The sequence below is a fragment of the Hippoglossus hippoglossus genome, chromosome 17, assembly GCF_009819705.1.
Source record: "Hippoglossus hippoglossus isolate fHipHip1 chromosome 17, fHipHip1.pri, whole genome shotgun sequence".
In the NCBI taxonomy this organism is placed as follows: domain Eukaryota; kingdom Metazoa; phylum Chordata; class Actinopteri; order Pleuronectiformes; family Pleuronectidae; genus Hippoglossus; species Hippoglossus hippoglossus.
This window is the reverse complement of record NC_047167.1, coordinates 11,785,916-11,804,731: the sequence shown is the minus strand read 5'-3', so window position 1 is coordinate 11,804,731 and position 18,816 is coordinate 11,785,916. Positions and strand designations below refer to the sequence as shown.

Genomic DNA, 18,816 nt, shown 5'->3' with positions numbered 1-18,816 from the left:
TTAATGCACAGCGGTCTCGCCCTATGTGCACTTGCGCCCTGTGCATCAGCGAAGGTCAATGGCACGCCTTGACAAATATAAAGTGTTATGACAAGCAGATTTACTACAGTATGTGTGTGTGTGTGTGTGTGTGTGTGTGTGTGTGTGTGTGTGTGTGTGTGTGTGTGTGTGTGTGTGTGTGTGTGTGTGTGTGTGTGTGTGTGTGTGTGTGTGTGTGTGTGTGTGTGTGTGTGTGTGTGTGTGTGTGTGTGTGTGTGCGTCTGCATGTGTGAAAGATAAACCTTGTGTGCCTGGCCATTCATTAGAGCGAGTGGTGCAGAAAAATCAATAGTTGGTGGAAGGAACTGACAGGAGCGGACTGTCCCTCGCTCTGCACAGCGGCTGCTACAAACAACAGCAACAATAAGCTGGCAACAGCAAAATCCGACTAATAAGTTTACAGAGATAAGACCGTTAGAGATTAATTATTTTGCTGCAGCGATGCCGGGGATACCTCAAAGTATTTAATCTACACATCACACACGGCCTTTGCTGCAAGTAATCACAGCTGCAGACACAGTGGAAAGGCGGTTTACTGGAAATATGATTTCGGATAAGCACTTTAAATCTCACAAGTCACGGTTGGCATTTCTGCGAAGGCGCGGGAGCACGGAGAGGGAAACAAAGAAGCTTGCTTGCGATTTAAATGTTACAGAAAGATGGAAAATCTGTTTAAAAAGATCAAACAATGGAAAGAAACTCAGTGTGTCTCTGTGCATCAAGTGTGAAGCCGTGTGTGTCTGTGTGTGTGTGTGTGTGTGTGTGCTCCAGTTTGAGAACAATGCGCTCCGCAGCTGAAGGTCCTCGAATCCAACCTGAGGCCCCTCTATCTCTCCTCTCTCATTGATTGAGCGGACTGATTAAGTGCTCTGTGATCCAGTCAGGAGAGCAAATACCGACCACCACCGTGAAACCCAACCACAGGGGAGCTGAGCCCGTGTACATGAGAGTGAGAGAGATGTAAGCTGAAAGCCGTTACTCTGCTCCAATCTCCTGCCAGCGTGTCCACCCCCCCCTCGTTTTCCAGCAAAGATATCTGTGTGTTTGTGTGTTTACGGGCCTCTGCCTGCACCACTCCAGGGTCTCTCCGTCAATCAATCAGCTCTCACACTGTACACCGGCAGTCCAGATTGACCTCGTCTTCTTGTCGATACAGTTTACAGCTGTTTTCTAGCCGCAAGACTCCTCACACCTCAGCCATGCCTGCTGCAGACATTAGCTGCAGAATAAATCACCTCGTGTGATAGCATGATGTCCGTGGGGCATCCACACGCTGGGTGATAGGATTTTTTCCCCCCCTGTATGCACTGTCATTATCGAGTGAGAAATAAACCAATGGGCCGGCCCCTCGGATGTACAGCACAGGGCTGCAGACTTAATCAGCAGATTGTATACGGTGACAAGGATGTGATCTCTGCTTCTGGCAGGAATAAATGGTGGGTACATAGCCAGGGAATGAACACTGAATCTTACAATAAATAAGCCAGTGCTGAGCTCAGTGGAAGGATTAATGAAGAAAACTGTATGAAAGGATAATTCTGTTCTTTTACAACCAGGAACATTCCTGTAACAGAAAATGAGTAAGTAAGTAATTCCTGAGGTTTAGGAATCAAAGGTTTTGCTGCAACAAAAAGCAGGAAGAGAACAACAAGCAGACAAAGAGCTAAACAGTGCTGGGAAGATGTATCAATTACACCCTAAAATTACATGTGAAAAAAAGCACAGTGTTGCCTTGCTAATTATGTGACGGAAAGCATATCTAGTTTTATCGCTGGCTACATTTCATTGTTCTGTTCAGTTCACATTATCTGATTGACATTCATTTCCAGCTTTAAGCTCTTGAAGATACAGTGATCTCATGTATATCTTGCAAAAAGAGCCAATAAAAACACCCAGAATGGTCAAAGTTGTCATGTTGACATTTCAGGTGTATCAATTGATTCACAACATCAACTCATCTGTTGACTAACACACAATAAAACATTCCACCTTAAAATTTGTCAGCCACTATTGAGTGGCACAGTGAATTTTATTATTTTCTACCCTTTTAACTTAAGATTAAAAGGCAGAAAAACAAGCTTTCATTCATCATCCAGTCTCCTGGCCGTGTCTTTATTTGTGATGCATTTGCAGAAGAAACACAACACAAAATGAAAGCTTTAGGTTATCTCGCTATGTTATCATAATCTAGCCTAATTTTTTTTTTTTTAAAACACAAACTACTGGTTAATGGCATGCTAATTAGAACGTTAAGTGGTCAGTTATAGTTGACCGATTAACTTGCTACCATAGGAACAGTGGAATATCTGAACCATATAATTTGGAGAAAAGGATCAGAATTATCCGCTATCAAATCAAAATAATGCTCATAATACTACAATCTATGACTAATTCAAACACATGCAGATACGTAGATACACTAGAATGTACAAACAGACAAACATAGCTTACTTGCTGGGCCCAGAGTAACGGTGCTGACGTTCGCTCCTCTGCTGCTCTCCTCCTCCATGTTGCCAGGTAACAGGGCCCCTGAGCCCACGGCGTGAGACCAAGCGGGCTCTTCCTCATCCGGGGGCCCTGACAGTAACGGGGGATAATCCACAGAGCTGTTCTGACCTGCTGTCTTCACTGGGACCCAGTGAAGCGGCGTCAGGGGGTTAGAGGAGCCGTCCTGGTTTTCGAGGTGAGGAGACGGTGATGGGTCTCCTGATCCGACCATTTGAGACAGGGTATGGGAGGAGACTGATGATGGTGAGGGTGAGAGGGATGCGGTTTGGGAAGTCAGTGAAGGTGAGAAAGTGGATGAAGAAGAGGAGGAAGAGGAAGAGGAAGGGGAAGGAGATGGTGACGATGGTTGAGCAGAGGACATAAACACTGTGGCTGATGGGGATGGTGAGTCTGAGGGGGATGAGGACAGTGTTTGATGTTGGTCAGGGGAGATCGATGGTGTTCCTGCTGGTAAACTGGACGGTGATTTTGATGTAGAGAAGTCGGTGCTCTCCGACCCAGTTGTGGTCGTCCCAGTGATCTCCAGAGGACTGGTGGTGGCAGTGGCAGTCGTGGTGGTGGAAGCGGTGGACTGTCCTTTCCTGTGACCCCTCTCCCTGGATCTTTCTCTGGACCTTTCTCTCGGTTTAGACGTTCCAACCGGTCGTCGTGACACTTGTATCTCCCCCTTTGCCTCTGCTCCGGTGATTTCTCCACTCCCCTCATCTTCTCCTTTCCCTTTCTCCTCTCCTCTCTCCTTCTCTTCTCCTCTACTCCTGTCCTCGCCTCGGTTCTTCTTTCCCCTCCCTCTGCCGCCCCTACCGCTCGCTCTGGAGGTCACCGTCTCCTCCCTCTTGCCACCCGGCTGGGTCGTGGTCTCTGATTCAACGCGGACCCAGGTATCCCCGCTGGATGAGGTGATTTCAGGTGCAGAGCTCGAGGCGGTGGATGTGTGGGTCTCTGGATTCTCCTGGGTCTTGATGCTATCTGTAGTGATAGGAATACCGGAGGCGGGCAAGGTAGATGCCAGACGAGTGGGTGAGTCTACGCTGGCTGGTGCGCTGCTCTCCTTGGAGGGGCTGCTGAACCATGAACTTCCCCAAGAAAACAAACCTGCAGAGGGCACAAAATAAACAAAAAGAAAACCAGGAGTGAAGCCAGAGGTGTTCGTTTTTGCCGACAAGTGCAGAAGACGAAAACAACAGTGATGAACCAAGTAAAAATAATCTTGTGGATTCTGTCTGTCTCGTCAAGGGAGACAAAACATTTCAAAGCTGTCTGCTCTTCGTCAGCTGTTTTTCCTCTGTCACTACACTCAGGCTGTCTACACTTCAATATTATCAACGCTAGCAGGCAAAGCTCTGAGGACACTGAAAACAAACATTTCAATAAAGGTCAGAATAGAGCCGAGCATTTCCCATGTTATAACATTTTTTTAAAACCACTAGATTTAACCAGAGAACACTACCTGCAGGGGTTGGATAAGATACCGAAAAACATTAGACTTACAAAGACAGAAAGATTTAACCGTCAAAACTTACTGCAAGTGTGAGCTTTCAAAAAAACGTGTGTAATGTAATTACCAGTTTATGATGTGAACATGTTATTCATGTCAACATACAAGTTGTTATTAAGAAAAGAACAGACGGTATTTTTTTCTTGTAGTTTCTGACCATCATCCCATGGACCTTTACCAGTAGCGGATATAAGCAACGTGGGCACAGAGGGCAGCATGCTTTAAAAAAAATTTTTTTTACGGAGAGTATATAAAAAGCACATATGGAATATATGATTGCTGTATATTCACATTAAGTGTCACATATAAATAATGCATGAACCTACATTCAAATAGCATCTATAGCCCAGGGCGCTGTTCAAGCTAGAACCACCACATGCCTGCTCGCATGCTCGCATGCTCAGTGTATAGAGACCACAAATTAGCTAGAGTACATATACCACACTCCACAGTTGTGTTGTACATGGCCCCTGTTAAATACACTAATAAACTAAACACAACAACTGACCTCTGAGCTGCAAAGTCATTACACTGAAAGCTGCAAAATTAAATAACCTGGCAATATATGGCAAGAGCACAAAATAACACTGTCTGAAGCTAATTAACAAACTGCTGATGAAATTTAAAGACTCTCCTGTGTCATTATCACATTTAAAAGAGCTACTTTCAATTACGATGAATAAGTACAAATGCAACAAAAAAACCACCTGGGTGAAGCTTTAAATCCCCTCTAGACACACCTGCACGTACACACACCACGCACACACATGTCTGAACAAAATGAAAAATGCATGCTATAAACTTTCAGCAGGGTCTCTTAGTCTCATTCCTCACCATTCTCTTCATCTCACACACTACCTCCCTGTTAAACACACACACACACACACACACACACACACACACACACACACACAGCCTGAAACGCGGGACCTCCACGCTCTCACAAATTGCCTCAAAATTGAATCAACAACTCTGTAACACAGTTTCAACAAACACTGAACAGCAACGTCTGCCATTTGAAAACCACTTTCTTCTTCCGCCAGCACATAAAAACATTTAAACTCAGAAGGCCCCTGAGGAATGGGGAGGAGAAATGCAGGTTGATGAGTCTTCCTAGTGTTTATGTTGGAAGGAAACCTGATGATTTCAACACACAATGCCTGTGCTCCAGGGTTAATAATGGGCATCAAGCTAAAGAGACATGATTCGTCTGCTTATGCACTCATGTGGGAAGACTCAAATCAACACAATCACAGGCACAGAAATACTTCTGTTTGTGCATGCTCTGTGTGGGCGATTTTGAAGATACAAAAATGCCGCACCATTAAAACAAGTCTCTTGAAAACAGTCTTTGTTTTGACATTAAAGTGATTCTTAACCACTCGCTGATGAGGGTTTGAATTTGTTAGAAACAGAAAACTCTTCTCTGATAAGGAAAATGGAATCTAACCAAACATATTCTGGTGACAGCCGAGACAAGAGCTGGTTGAACTGTCAAAATGCTAAGTAGAGAATTGTCGGTGCCTCCTTTACTGTCTCTCCGTTTGATTTTTCCGCCTCCACCAAATTTGATTTATTAATTATAGAAATAACACCACATGTCATCTGAGTCATATGAAGATTATTCTTGATGTTTGTTTCTCCCTCTCTAGTGTCATTGCTTTTAATTATCAAAATAACATGTCCTTGTCCACTGGTGGGCTTGAGGATGACTGGTTTTATGGGATTATTAGTTTATTTAAAGGTTTTATTTCATCCCTGATATTTCTTCCCCGTGTTTCCTACAGTAAACTGTCCTTTGTTTTCGTGACACTTGGCAGAAAGTCTTTGATCCAGTTGTGTAAGACACACTTTTGAGCAATTAAAAAGCGTCTCAAGAAGTTTGGAGTGCATGTAGGGAAGTGTAATTCCCTGGAAGTAACAACTAAGAGGTAGACACCAGGGTCTTTTTTCGTTTTTTTTATTTCAAAGGTCCCACTAATTACCTTGGAAATCGATGCCCAGAATCTGGAAACAAGTTTACACTCCCAGAAGGAATGGAAATGTGTCCCAATATCAGAAAAGCTCTTGATGCATATAGAGGGGAAAGGGAATGATTTATTTTGTGCAGGGTAAGCAGGCTGATACGTCTGCGAGGAGTATAACCACCTTCATCTTCTATAGGTTCAGCACCTAAATCTTTTTCCTATTTATGATAAATGTTTGCCAACTCATACAGTAACTGAGCAATTAAAATATTTTCCATTTTGGGGTTAAATCCCTCTTAATCACTACACGAGAAAGAGGTAATCTGAGGAAATATAAAACACCTTATTTGCAGATATCCAAAGATATTACAAATAAGAAAAAGATGTACATTCTGAGCTATGGAGGTCTTAATAAAATAATCTAATTTTTATAAGCTAATTTGAGTTGCCAAGATATGTCCTTATCTATGACAGAAGGGATTACATTTGACTCGGTTCTAAAGTGAGCAAGGCTTGAAAGTAAGAAATAAGCTTAGAATACACACATAAAAATATAATGTTATTAAGCCTCATGAATATAAGTCAAACGCTATAAAGCTCTTTGTCATCAGGGGTCAAATGGTTAGTAGGCCATTCAGTTCAGTGATTAGAAATAGTAATGACCCACACACCTGGAGATGCCGTACTGGAAGGCTTAGATTCTTGATCTTCCTTTTTTGTAGTTGTCTCCTCGTCACCTTCCTTCCCGTTTGGTGCTTGGGTCCCGTTCTCGTTTCCAGTTCCCACCAAGTAGTTCCAAGGCTTCCACATGGACTTGGCAATCTTTGAGATCACCTGAATTAATGAGCAGATGGACAGAAACTTAGCTGATTCACTGATGCCATCATTTTTTGGTATTTCAAACAGCATGATTGAAGCACAAAACCTGACTGACTTTCTTCTCAGCAGGTGTTGGGTGAACTGGGGGTCGGAGAAACTCTTCCGAGTCAGGACCAGGCTCCAGTTGCTCTCCCCAGTCTAAGGAGCTCTGTCCTGGGATTAGCTGGAGGGTCACATAGGATCCTGAAGACTCTGAGGACCAGGGGTCTGAGGCTGAGGGTGAATCATAAGCCACAGGATCTTTGGTCAATACAAGCAATCTTTATTTTTTACAGAAATCAATACTAGTAATCAGACTCACCAGCATCAGTGCTGTTAAGAGTGGCCTCCTCCTCAAGGTCAACCAATCCTGTCCAGTTGGAAGGTGAACCATCGCTGCCATTTAAGGTTCCTGTATGGATGTAAGTAGAAAGAACATTATACTTGTACCCAAATGAAGTGCATTGCCACTATGTCTAAATCTACTAATTAGATTGTTGATTCTCTTAATGAGCTTCTTTGTGCTGCTACTGATCTTCGAACCACAGACAAATGAGAAACCTCTTGTAGTGACAGCCTGCTGTGTAGTCGGGTCGGGGCTGTCCATCCCTGAGGAGTCAGCATCACTTGAGCCTGCGAGGTAGCTCCAGGGCTTCCACAGGGAGGTGTAGATGTGAGACATGGAGTCCATATTCTTTATGTTTCCTAGGAAACAAGTTGATAAGATCTGCTGTTCACATTGCTGTCGCTGAAGGATTTCACCCAGTGTGTCTCTAACTTTTGCAGAAATTGACCGATATCAGTCAACATACGAAGCCGCGAGTGAAAATGAACCACTAGATATTGACATCCTGTCCTCTTTGCACTTCTTCTGTCAATCCAGCTATTTCACAGAGACATGACGGTGGGGTAGATAATGTGGATCAGAAATCAGAGTTGCCATAGCTACAACAGCAGTAATGTCATTTATCATAACTGATTCAAATAGCCACTTAAATCCTCCACAGCAACATCAACACCTCTCTTATGAGTGAGGTGGTAAATAAATCTGTGAATTCATCCATTTTTATGGCCATTTCTATCTATATAGATCTATAAAGTCCAAATAATATTTACGTTAAACATAATTTCAACATAATTATAATAGTACAGATTTATGATTAATTTTCATTGCTGTCTAAACAATCCATAATGAGTTAGCAGAAATAGTATACAAAAACAGCACAATTAATAATACCTCTGTAGCAATAAGCATCATATAGAACTGTGGTGTTGTCAGCGGTGCTGTTGGGTGTGACGGTGCGGACTCCCGGCTGGATCCCTCCACAGTCGAGGCGAGGCGAGGTCACCGGGTAGCGAATGCTGCCATCGGACAGCCAGCCAGGGGCACAGCTGTCCAGGCCTGCCCTCCAGGCAAGGTAAAGCTGCCCCACCGTGGCAAGCTGCCCCCCGAGGGACACACAGCGGTCTGAGGCCGAAGACAGAGACAACCTGCCCGGGACCGAGGAGTGAAACACCTCACCTAAGGGAAGGAGACATGAAAAGGGAGCTTGTCACGAATATAAAATTCAGTCATAACATAATGAATCTTTTCCTAAAACACCTGGGTACTGGGGTTTTTGCCAAACATTACTCAACTAGAATAACCGCCTCCACTAACCAGCGCAGTTTCAGTCTACAAACATTTTTTTCACAGTCATATGAGGTTGCTGTGACCTTTGACCTCTGGAATTTAATCACTTATCATCTTTAAGTCCAAGTGCCACTGTCACATATGACCACTAAAATCAAATCAGTTTGTCCTTAGGTTGAACTGAACATTTATACCAAATTTGAACCCATGGCCTGGTGGCATTCTTGAGATGTTTTGTTCACAAGTATGGCGTGGAGGCATAAAAAGGAGTGTTGAATTTGCTCTGAACTATTTTTAGATGTGGATTAATACACTTTTGATGCAGTATCCCCTATTTACAGCAGCAGGATGGTGCTCGTGGGACTGGCTTAATATAAACCACAGTGCCCATGTCACTTTTATGAGGGGACATGTCACCAAGTGCAAAGGTCTGAGTTGCTGATTTTTTTTTTTTATAGGTTTTGGACAATTAATTGGATCAATGACACAAGACCAATAAACTTGCTAGGAGAAGTCATTGTCGCTTAATGTTTTTGTATTGGAATAGAAAAAAAAAATATTGCCAGTATTATCCTTTAGTAGTGTAGCAGAATAAGATGGAGACATCAGTGTAAAGCTATGACTGGTTTTGATATGTTCTCTGTGTGTGTGTGTGTGTGTGTGTGTGTCTGTGTGTGTGGGTGTGTGTGCGTGTACCATCCAGTTCTTTGGCAAAACAGTACACATCAAACAGCTCTTTCGGGTCCCTCTTCCCATAATTCCTCACTCCAGCGGAGTACTCCTTGTGGCCATAGCAACCAAGCTCTGGCAGCTGGACAGAATAGCTGTGGAGACGAATCATGTGGGAGTCATAAACGGTAATAAATTTGGGATTAGTCTTTCTTTTGTCTGATCAAAGGAAATAAGCATTAGAGATATCTTATGGATGTTTTACTGTATGAATATGATCTTAGCACACATATCAAAACTTTGATTCTCATTAAGACTTTAAATGTCAGTTTAGAATAAATTCCTATTAGTGCTCTCTTTCAAAGGGCAAGGGATTAGAATAGATTAAAATACAATTGAACAGTGAAGAAACAACAGCGGTAAAAATCTGAACATGATCCAGAAGCAGATTAAAACAAAAACCAAAAGAACCGAATAACAATTGAAAAAGCAGAAGATCCGAGAAGAGAAAGTGAACAAAGAATATTATTCTCATGAGATCATTAGCATGCATATTAAAAAATATGTAGCAGTCTTTAAAATAGAGTTCAAACAATTGATCAATTAATGGATTAAGTGATTGAAGGAAAAACTGCAGTAGCTTTGATAATCGATTACTTGTCTAAAAGTTTTATTTTTAAGAAGAGATTGATCCGACTGTTGTGTCTGTATGGTAAATATGAAGCTACAGCAAGCAGCCGGTTAGCTTAGCTTAGCATAAAGACTTGAAACAGGGGGAAACAGCTAGCTTGGTAAACGGATTTTGTTGTCTTTGGACAGAGCTAAGCTGCTGGAGGTAGCTTTACATTGAGTGTGCAACCATGAGAGTGGTGTCAATCTTCTCAATTGACTTCGTAAGAAAGCAAACAAGCATATTTACCAAACTATTCATTTAAAGCTAGGGTTAGTAATAAGGCTCCACTTTGAAAACATCTAACCAATACATCCCAACCTTCCCATCGGCCATCTTGTCAAATCTACGCCCCCAAAACGCATGAACTGCCTCACAACTCATCATTCGGGAGGAAATAAATTATTAGTAAAGTCCTGTGAGGGTCAGAGAAAGCAGCTTTTTTCTTGTCCAGATAACTTTGTTTATCGATGGCTATCGGAACGTGAAGAGGACTTTAACAACTAAGACAAAAAGTGTTTCAGGAGCAACTTACCAGCTCTGCAAAAATGCCCCAAATTTACTGGTTGAAAAATGTAAAAATCTATTCATATCCTAATTTTATTTGATATAGCCTAAAGTAACTTGAACCCTAGGAAATATGTATTCTATTTTATTGACCAAATTATTAATAATATTTAATTTAATAATAATCTTAATAATATTTAGCCAGTAGGGAGTCAGACATTTCAAAAACCTCACAGCAGATCTTGAGCAAAGCAAAGCAAGACTCATTGCAACCAGCGAGCAGCGATGTGAGGGTGTGACAAGCAAACGGAAGTTATTAAACGTCTTCTCACCGAACGGTCTGATCATCCAACCAGCCGGCTGCACAGCTGGCAAAGCCGTCATAGTACGCTGCCCACATCTGGGCTGGTGTGGCGATCTGTGCTGAGTTCTCCTGGCAGACCCGCTGTGCGTCGGTAAATGAGAGGGCATAGCGGGCGCTGGGGGTCCGGTAGTGAAACACCACGCCTAGACGGGCAGACGCAGGGAAAAGAGTTGAGGCAAAACATTTAAAAATTCTTAGTGGGATGTAACAGAACAGGCCACAAACAGATCAATACAACAGTATGCGAGTTCCAGCAAATGAGCATATGAGCAAACAGAAAAGAGATCATTGGTGTTCGGTCCAAACACTTTGATTTAAAGAATAACACACTCACTCCAGTGGAAAGTTAGATAATACTCCAACACCAACACAGAGAATTGTGTTGGGTCCATCATTATGATATCGATATGGAGAATCAATGTTACTAATCTAACGCTGAAAAGGCTTAATTGGTCATGCTTCTGTTTTAAAGCAGCTGTCATCTATCTTACATTAGCATGACAAGCATTGGATGCAATCAAACAAGGAAATCAATGAAGTTAAAAGAAGAATTTTAAAGGCTTTTGTGTAAATGCTGCTCAGTCTGTCAGCAGGATTTCTGTTTTGTTTCCTTTGGAGAGTTGCGGCACAAAACTTTTTGCTCACAAAGAAATCCGACGAAAGACGCTGCGGCACTCACCGGAGACCACCAGGGGCACAGTGTCCCTCTCATAGTCGTTACCCATGACAACCTGACAGTGGTAAGTGCCTGAGTCGTTGGTACGGAGACTGGAGATCTCCATGGTAGCATTCAGAGGATTGGCAGTGTGTCCTGGCAGCATGACGCGGCCACTGAAAGCCTTATTCAGCTTGATTACATCACCTTTGGCAGAGATAACAAACCTTTGTTCAATACAACTGGCATCCTGCACATTTTACAGATATAAAATAAACTTCAAGGGACCACAGACAAATTGATGTAGATATAATTATGTAGAAAAATTCCTGGAAAATCTTTTCCTGAGGGTTTGTATCTCATTTTGACTGCAGGAGCTCCAGCTGTCGGCTCAAGATCTATGTCATTGTTTTGCTTTGGAAACCTTTCAGATTCAATCACATTCATGATTATTTTTGGCATCAGAAACAATCACAATTTGCAATTACCTTTTAAGTTGATACAGCAAACATTTTGGCAAACAGCTGCTTATTTATACATCCAGCTTGTGGAACATGATTTTCGTTAATTTGGGGTTTTGTTTCTGATCAAACAAAGACAAGTCAAACATTCACTCTCTTTTAGCTCAGCTTTGCTCTACACACTCATTCGGGAGCTGCTAAATACTCCACTATGTTCACCTGCAAGTTGCCAACTTTATGGTGTAAAATGAAGCCGTTTTCAAACATGAACGCAGCAGGAGATTGTCCTCGTCAGTCCAAAATATCTGGACGTATAAATTACACCAACACTGGCATCAGTTCTCATCACCTCGAAACTTGTTGTTTTTAAAAGTTGACGTTTTTCTCTGTGCCTTCTACATGTTCGGCTCCTTTTTTTCATCATTCGATATTTGTGGTCATTTTGTTTTTTTCACTTTTATATCCGTCACATGGGCTCCCTTGGACACATTCCTTTTTTTGTGGTGGCAGTAAAAATTCTGGAGTATGTCCTGAGCCACTGAGTCGGTCATTTGCGTTCTCACATACAGCCCCTCTAGATAATTTCAATGTCAAATGATATCAGAATATATCAATGAACTGTTAGATACTATAAAAAAAGGCCCTGGGTAGATTAATTTCATATGTACAAGCCTTGACTTTGCTAAAACGCTTCCACTCAGACAGATTTGAAGTGTTTACAGTGGAAATTCAGTATAAAAAGGTTTATCATTTGAAATCCTGGAGCTGCTACAGTCAGCTTGTTAAATTCTTCTCCTGTGAGGCCTTCAGGTTCAATTTCTCTGAGCTTAGCAGAACTGCCAACTCAGGTGGTGACTGTCTGTGAAAGACTCACATCCACATATTATAAGCTCCGTTGTTTGACTGAGTAATGTAGGTTTTTATCAGCAGCTGAATCCCACTGTACCATCACATCTTTGTTTTACCTTTAGCTGAAAGCACAATCTGCTCCACTGGAGCTTCCTGTCCTTCAGATGCCACGGTGCGGGTCCACAGGATGTGTGGACGCTGGCTGGAGGAGCTGCTCTGGAGGGTAAAGACACAGGGCAGGACAGCTTTGCCTGCCAGTGTTTGTTGTACTGTGGGATGGGTGATCCTACGCATGTTCACTACGGAGGAGGTCTCACCTAGAGGGCAACAACACGAGAACAGAGCATAGTTAGATGATGAAATTAAATATGTTGCGAGGGAAGAAAACGACACAGAGAAAATGGGGCAGTAAACAATTTCCTGTGATTATGATTCACTTAATGTGTTGCATAAATCTGCTTTGAGAAAGGGCTCTGCAGACAAATACAAATCTTTCTGCTGGTTGATTAGGGTAAATGCAGCCAAGGAGATGTACAGAAAGTGTAGCGTGTGCAGGTGTCAGGTTCCTCTGGGATTCATTAGCAGTGTCTCACATTTCCACAAATGAATGAGGAACTTGTTTTATTATTCCAGCAAATAAACCCAACCCAGGCTTTCACACACACACACACCTGAACACATACACACAAGTGAACATGGTGGCTCACCAGCTCCAAGTAATTATTTACATTTCTATATATATTGTCACCGCTCACACAAATGGCTGTCACTCACAGATTCATTTAAATAAATTTCACGCCACAGAAACATCAGTGTAAAGGCATCGACACAGTAAGAGCTAGGTTCATGGTTCTGCAGCCTGATATCAGCGATTCACTGGCAACCAGGCTGGTTGCCAGGATATACAGGCTAAATGTAACCATGACAACGTGATCATCTACACAGACATTATCCTCCAACCAGACAGTTCCTAGAAATCTCTGTGTGGTGTTATCCTCTGTGGACCTTAGTTTAACATACCAGGCTTTCATTATTTTTCATTTTATTTTATTTAGTTTCTTACCACAATTTAATTGAATTGTATTTATTATTTTATTATTATCATTAATATTTGTTTTCCTTTTAAATATATATATATTTTTTTGTAGATTTTTATTTTGTTTTAATACTGTCTACTCAATAATAATACATAGTAAGGTCATAAGCTGTTTCTACTTAATTCAAGGAGTGCTGCATTCCTTTTTTCTGTTCCTCTCTGTAAAATGTTCACTGTTAGTGAAAAAGAGCAATGTGTAGAAAACATCAGCGTAACAAAAGAACCTGTGTTAAAATAAAAAAAAATAAAGCCTCATTTGGAATATGGCACACGATGGAATTGAATCCCTGAAAGATATTTTCCATCTGCATTTATATTGGCTTTCACAAGCTAAATCCCCTGAGAACGTCTCCCCACAGTGGAGAACACCGCCGCTGGCTTCCCTACAAATCAGATGTAATCACAGAATCACAAATACCAGGGAAAAGCATAAGAGCCTGAACATGACGGAGAACAGGAATGAGAGAGATGGAAGGAAAGATTTAAGGAGAGGTGGAGGGAGGGCGAGATGGAGGACTAAGAAAATGGATGGGTGAAATTGAGGGACTCTGGATGACAAGTGTGTCGTGTGGCATGGTGCTGACAGATTGGACAAAAGACAAATGGCCTGAAAAGAGGAGCGGAGAGCTGGAAGTGACATGAGAGGACGCTCTCTGTCATTAACAGATGTCGTCTCCACCTCCTGTTCATCCTCCTCACTCCACTGAGCTCTTTACATTTCAGCAGAGTTCCCCCATAACAATTTTATATGTAATTATGGCCCGTAAACCTATAAACATAAGGACCTACTAACAATACTAATGCAGCGACAGATTATATATATATATATAAATAGTCTTATTATAAGATGCTGAGCTTGAAGAGTCATTCTTGACCTTGTAAACAGTAATTTGATGAAATGAGTCAGAGTCTATTCAGCTTTTTCTGGAGCTTTCTACAGTTTGCTCAGTCATTCTGTGAAAAAGATGTGAAACAAGTAGCTTTACTCCACCTGATGTTCTGCTGTGCAAAGCTCATTAGTTAATTTGTTTTTTAATCAGTATTGATACAGCTATGATGCAGTCATTTCTATAGCCACTTATCCTGTTCAGGGTCACATTGGGATAAACTCCTTGGTGTTATTAGGAGATTGGACATGATGTGAATCACAGGACATCACATAGAAACTATATGGACAAGCAGTATTTACCATTAACTTGTAATAAATGTGTGCAGCATTGATCATCCAGTGGTACCAGAGGGTTGTTATTGGTCTTATGCTGGTATATTTCCATACACTATTATGATTTGCACCTCATGTTGTCGTTTGTTTGTCCAGATATCCGTCAGGTCATGGGTGGTGATCTGAATGTTTAGTAGTGTTTTCTTTGTTCTTGTGATACAGAGTCTGTGTGTTTCCATGAGTTAGGTCAAGGTGGTTTTGTTTTATCAGTTTCTATGAATTTGTCGTCATCCGCAGCCCTTCCTTTGTTCTTCATCTCACCTGACGATTTTGGTTCATTGAACAATAAACAGCTTATTTCGCCTTTTCCATTACCAGCAGTTGTTGCTTCCCTTATTCCTATTAGGCACATGCAGGGTTGGAACAGTGGTACTTTGTTGACTATTTGAAGACAAATATAACAAAACAAAACGAAAATAATAATAAAGTGATAACACAACAAAATAGTTCAACACGATAAAATGTAACAGCTTTTACAGTAGCTTAAAATATAATGATTGTTTGGTCCTGTTTTGAATTTTAGTACTGGCAAGATCCTTTTACCTTTACCTAGATTGTGCAATATACATATATAAATGATTGAATGTGGATGAAAAACTTTCTACTGTCAGAATGTAACGACTAGGCTATGTTTTAATTTTGGAAATGACAGATGCAGTTTCTCCTCTTAATAAAGGGACAAAACGACCAGGCCGACCGGCGACCACCACCACGCCTGCCAACTGTAGCAAACGTAATTAAGGAGAGCCACTAATCTTTACTACAGGCAGTCGGCAGGCTGCAAGTGGGACCTCAAACCTTCGCTACTATCCTCCAGAGACTCACAGCTCCGACACGTTTTCTCTTTTTGTTCCATAATTGTGAATTTTATGCAGAGTTGTGATGGAACAGATGGTCAGCTAAATTTGCACAAATGGGTTTGGAGGTGTTCCAGCTCAATCCCACTGAGCATGTCTGCAAACATCCTCACTGTGTCAGCTTTCACTTACAACACTCAAATTAGCGCAGACCTGTCTTGTGAATATGTGTTTGTCGGAAAATTTATGTGGGAACTGTTTTTCTCTGGATCCTGGTCCAGGTGCTTCGTCCTTCCTTAATTCCTTCCACTCATCCTCCTTTCAGTTGTCTTCATTCCTTTCCTCTTGTCCTTTACCTCCCTCTTCTTCCACTAAACACTATTGTGACATATTCTGTTCCCACTGACTGTTGTCCCGTTGCATCTGGAAGTGCTGATTAGCACTTGGAGATGAAGCGCTTGAAGGAAACAAAGAGCGGAGGTAGGAGACAGACTCACCCAAGCCTAAATAGAGCAGCAGCATCACAGCAAAGAGGATCTGCCGCCCAGCTGCACATGGAGTGAGCCCCATCCTGGACCTGCAGAGAGAGAGAGAGGAAACAGAGGAGAGAGGGGGCGAAAACAGAGAAGAGAGGGAGAAAGAACAGAGATGAGAGGGGGAGATGGTTTCAATCATCAGTAAGAAGAAAATACAAACTTATTCACACTGCACTTGCAAAAATATCATAACATATTGCCAAGATTTCCTTTTGCCAATAGATTAAATATCTCAAAGTGAATGGTTGGGAATGGGAATGTAGCAACCTGAAAAATGTCTTTCAAATGGAAACAGATTATCACTGAATAATTACCTTCACCAAAGTGGGATAAGTATAATCCCATATTCCCGAAACTGAAAAAAGTAGTATGGCAATGTATATATCTATACCAAGTAGGTAATTTTCTCATTTCACTTTCTTTAATATTACCAGATCGGGGGTTCCTCTTTACCTTTGGGAATTTCTGAACAAATAATGCAGAGACATATGTAAAGTGTTTTTATCAATAAAAGGTGAAATAGTGAGCACTTTGCAGAAAATGTCTGTATATCTATCTCATCTCAATAAATGTATTGTGGCCAATCAGGTTAGTCTCTTCTACATTTTCATGCATATTCATCCAACAAGACGATAGAGATCTGTGTCCAGTGTTATCACCTCAACCATTAATATCCATGTTTTATTGAAGACAAACAGTAACTTTGATATTCAGATCTTACACATGTTGATTGTTGACATGAAACCCCAAAGATCTCATGTTTCTCTCGACCCCAAATTGCTTTCTGCAACTAGGCTAGAACTCTGAACCCTCCCTACCAGTGTGTGAAATGGTGAATGAGAGACAAATTGTAAAGAACTCCAAAAATGCAGTCTCTTTTTTTTTTTTTTGTCACATGAAACAGTTTGTTGATTTTTAATTGTAGGAACAGATGAGGGACGACTTGCTCCTGCGTGGATCTGAAAAACCTCCACAGCTGTTTGGTTTATCCCTTCAGAAGCTAATTACACCATTTCACATCCATCCAGCTGTTGTACAAATAAATCTGTCTTTCTTGGTTAAACGCTTAAAACAATAAAAGCTGGCCTGATGGAAATAAAATCTATTTTCAGAGCTGCCATATTCTAACGGTGTTGCCGATGTTTACACACACCTGGTTACATGTCATTCATCTTTAATGACTTGTCTACCAGTTTTCACAAGCTGAGGAAAAGCATCGTCTGTGAAGTCACAACAGGTGTTGAAGCAGCAGCATGAAATCTCACCGACACAAAAACTGACGCAGACTGTGACAAAGTTCACGAATGAGTAAATTACTCATATGTTGTTTGTTTTCTATCATTTACTGTTGTGACGTCAACATTAGTTATAACCATAGACTGTGTGTAAAGAAGGAGTACATGATTCCTCCGTAAAAGTGAAGCCAAAGTGTCTCAAATACCACCTAGTGGCTGGCTGCAGGTCATAAACCTCGCCTCCTCCATGTTAGGGGATGGGACATGGACCAAACTAAGAAAGTCAAAGTGCAAATCAAATACTTTTCTGTTGTTTTCTCTCATTTACGGTGGTTCTAATCCTACTGATGATTGTTCAAGAGTTCATTTTTCCAGTAAGTTTGGTTTTAACTATAATTATTTGATGATATAACAATGGGTGAAACATCACGATTGACAGCTGAGACTGACCCGGGATTGGTCAAGAAGGGACCTCGATACATCCAGACCTCCAAATGTGCAAGATGGCAGGATTCGTATAAGGGATACATTTAGCTTAAATTCTGGACAATAGGTCAGTCATCCATCTTTATATACTGTCTATGGGAAAAAATACACCAAGTGTTCCAGATGGCCTTGAGGCTTAAATCAATGAAAATCTAATCTGAGGCAAACAAGGTTGCACGTACACATTATCACAGCAGCAGATAATGTTTCATATCCATTCATTATCACTGTGATAATATAATAACAAATAAATAACTTCATCTATATAAGGCCACTTAAGGACCCAGACATGGTCCACTGAAGCTTAGCAAATTACTCATTCAGCGCTTTCCAGCCAGGGAGCTAATACAGACCAGTGTGTGTGGGTGTGTGTGTGTGTGTGTGTGTGTGTGTGTGTGTGTGTGTGTGTGTGTGTGTGTGTGTGTGTGTGTGTACGTGTGTGTGTGTGTGTGTGTGTGTGTGTGTGTGTGTGTGTGTGTGTGGGTGTGTGTGTGTGAGGCTGTAAAACGTTGGCACTGCACTGAGACAAAGTGACCTTTGAACCCATTTCCAATTGGAGATGGGAGGATGCCCTGTTGGACACATTACATTTATCTGGCAGATGCTTTTGTCCACAGTGACTCACATTTTTCACCCAGGACCCACTTTAACACCTGAGCTGCAGCTGCCTGTATTAATACAAATGACGGCATCCAGCCCCGGTCTTATACTCTAAAATATCAGATGTTGTCAAGAATGATTTGGACACAGAGTAAGAACTCTAATGGAG

The 18,816-nt window shown here is 41.6% G+C and overlaps 1 protein-coding gene across 3 annotated transcripts in view; it reads right to left on the bottom strand.

The window, feature by feature from the left end:
• LOC117778732 (neurocan core protein-like) overlaps positions 1-18,816 on the bottom strand; it is a 42,383-nt gene that overhangs the window by 11,984 nt on the left and 11,583 nt on the right. For 2 of the 3 annotated variants that reach the window (XM_034614496.1, XM_034614497.1), the window contains exons 2-12: positions 16,288-16,367; positions 12,792-12,992; positions 11,390-11,572; positions 10,679-10,853; positions 9,197-9,324; positions 8,105-8,389; positions 7,429-7,572; positions 7,190-7,279; positions 6,944-7,107; positions 6,681-6,843; positions 2,491-3,639 (exon numbers count right to left, since the gene is read on the bottom strand). In XM_034614496.1, the coding sequence (XP_034470387.1) occupies positions 2,491-3,639; positions 6,681-6,843; positions 6,944-7,107; positions 7,190-7,279; positions 7,429-7,572; positions 8,105-8,389; positions 9,197-9,324; positions 10,679-10,853; positions 11,390-11,572; positions 12,792-12,992; positions 16,288-16,360 (2,755 nt within the window). In that variant the 5' untranslated portion in view covers positions 16,361-16,367. The remainder of the gene's footprint in view (positions 1-2,490; positions 3,640-6,680; positions 6,844-6,943; positions 7,108-7,189; positions 7,280-7,428; positions 7,573-8,104; positions 8,390-9,196; positions 9,325-10,678; positions 10,854-11,389; positions 11,573-12,791; positions 12,993-16,287; positions 16,368-18,816) is intronic. The other variant, XM_034614498.1, reaches the window with a different exon arrangement.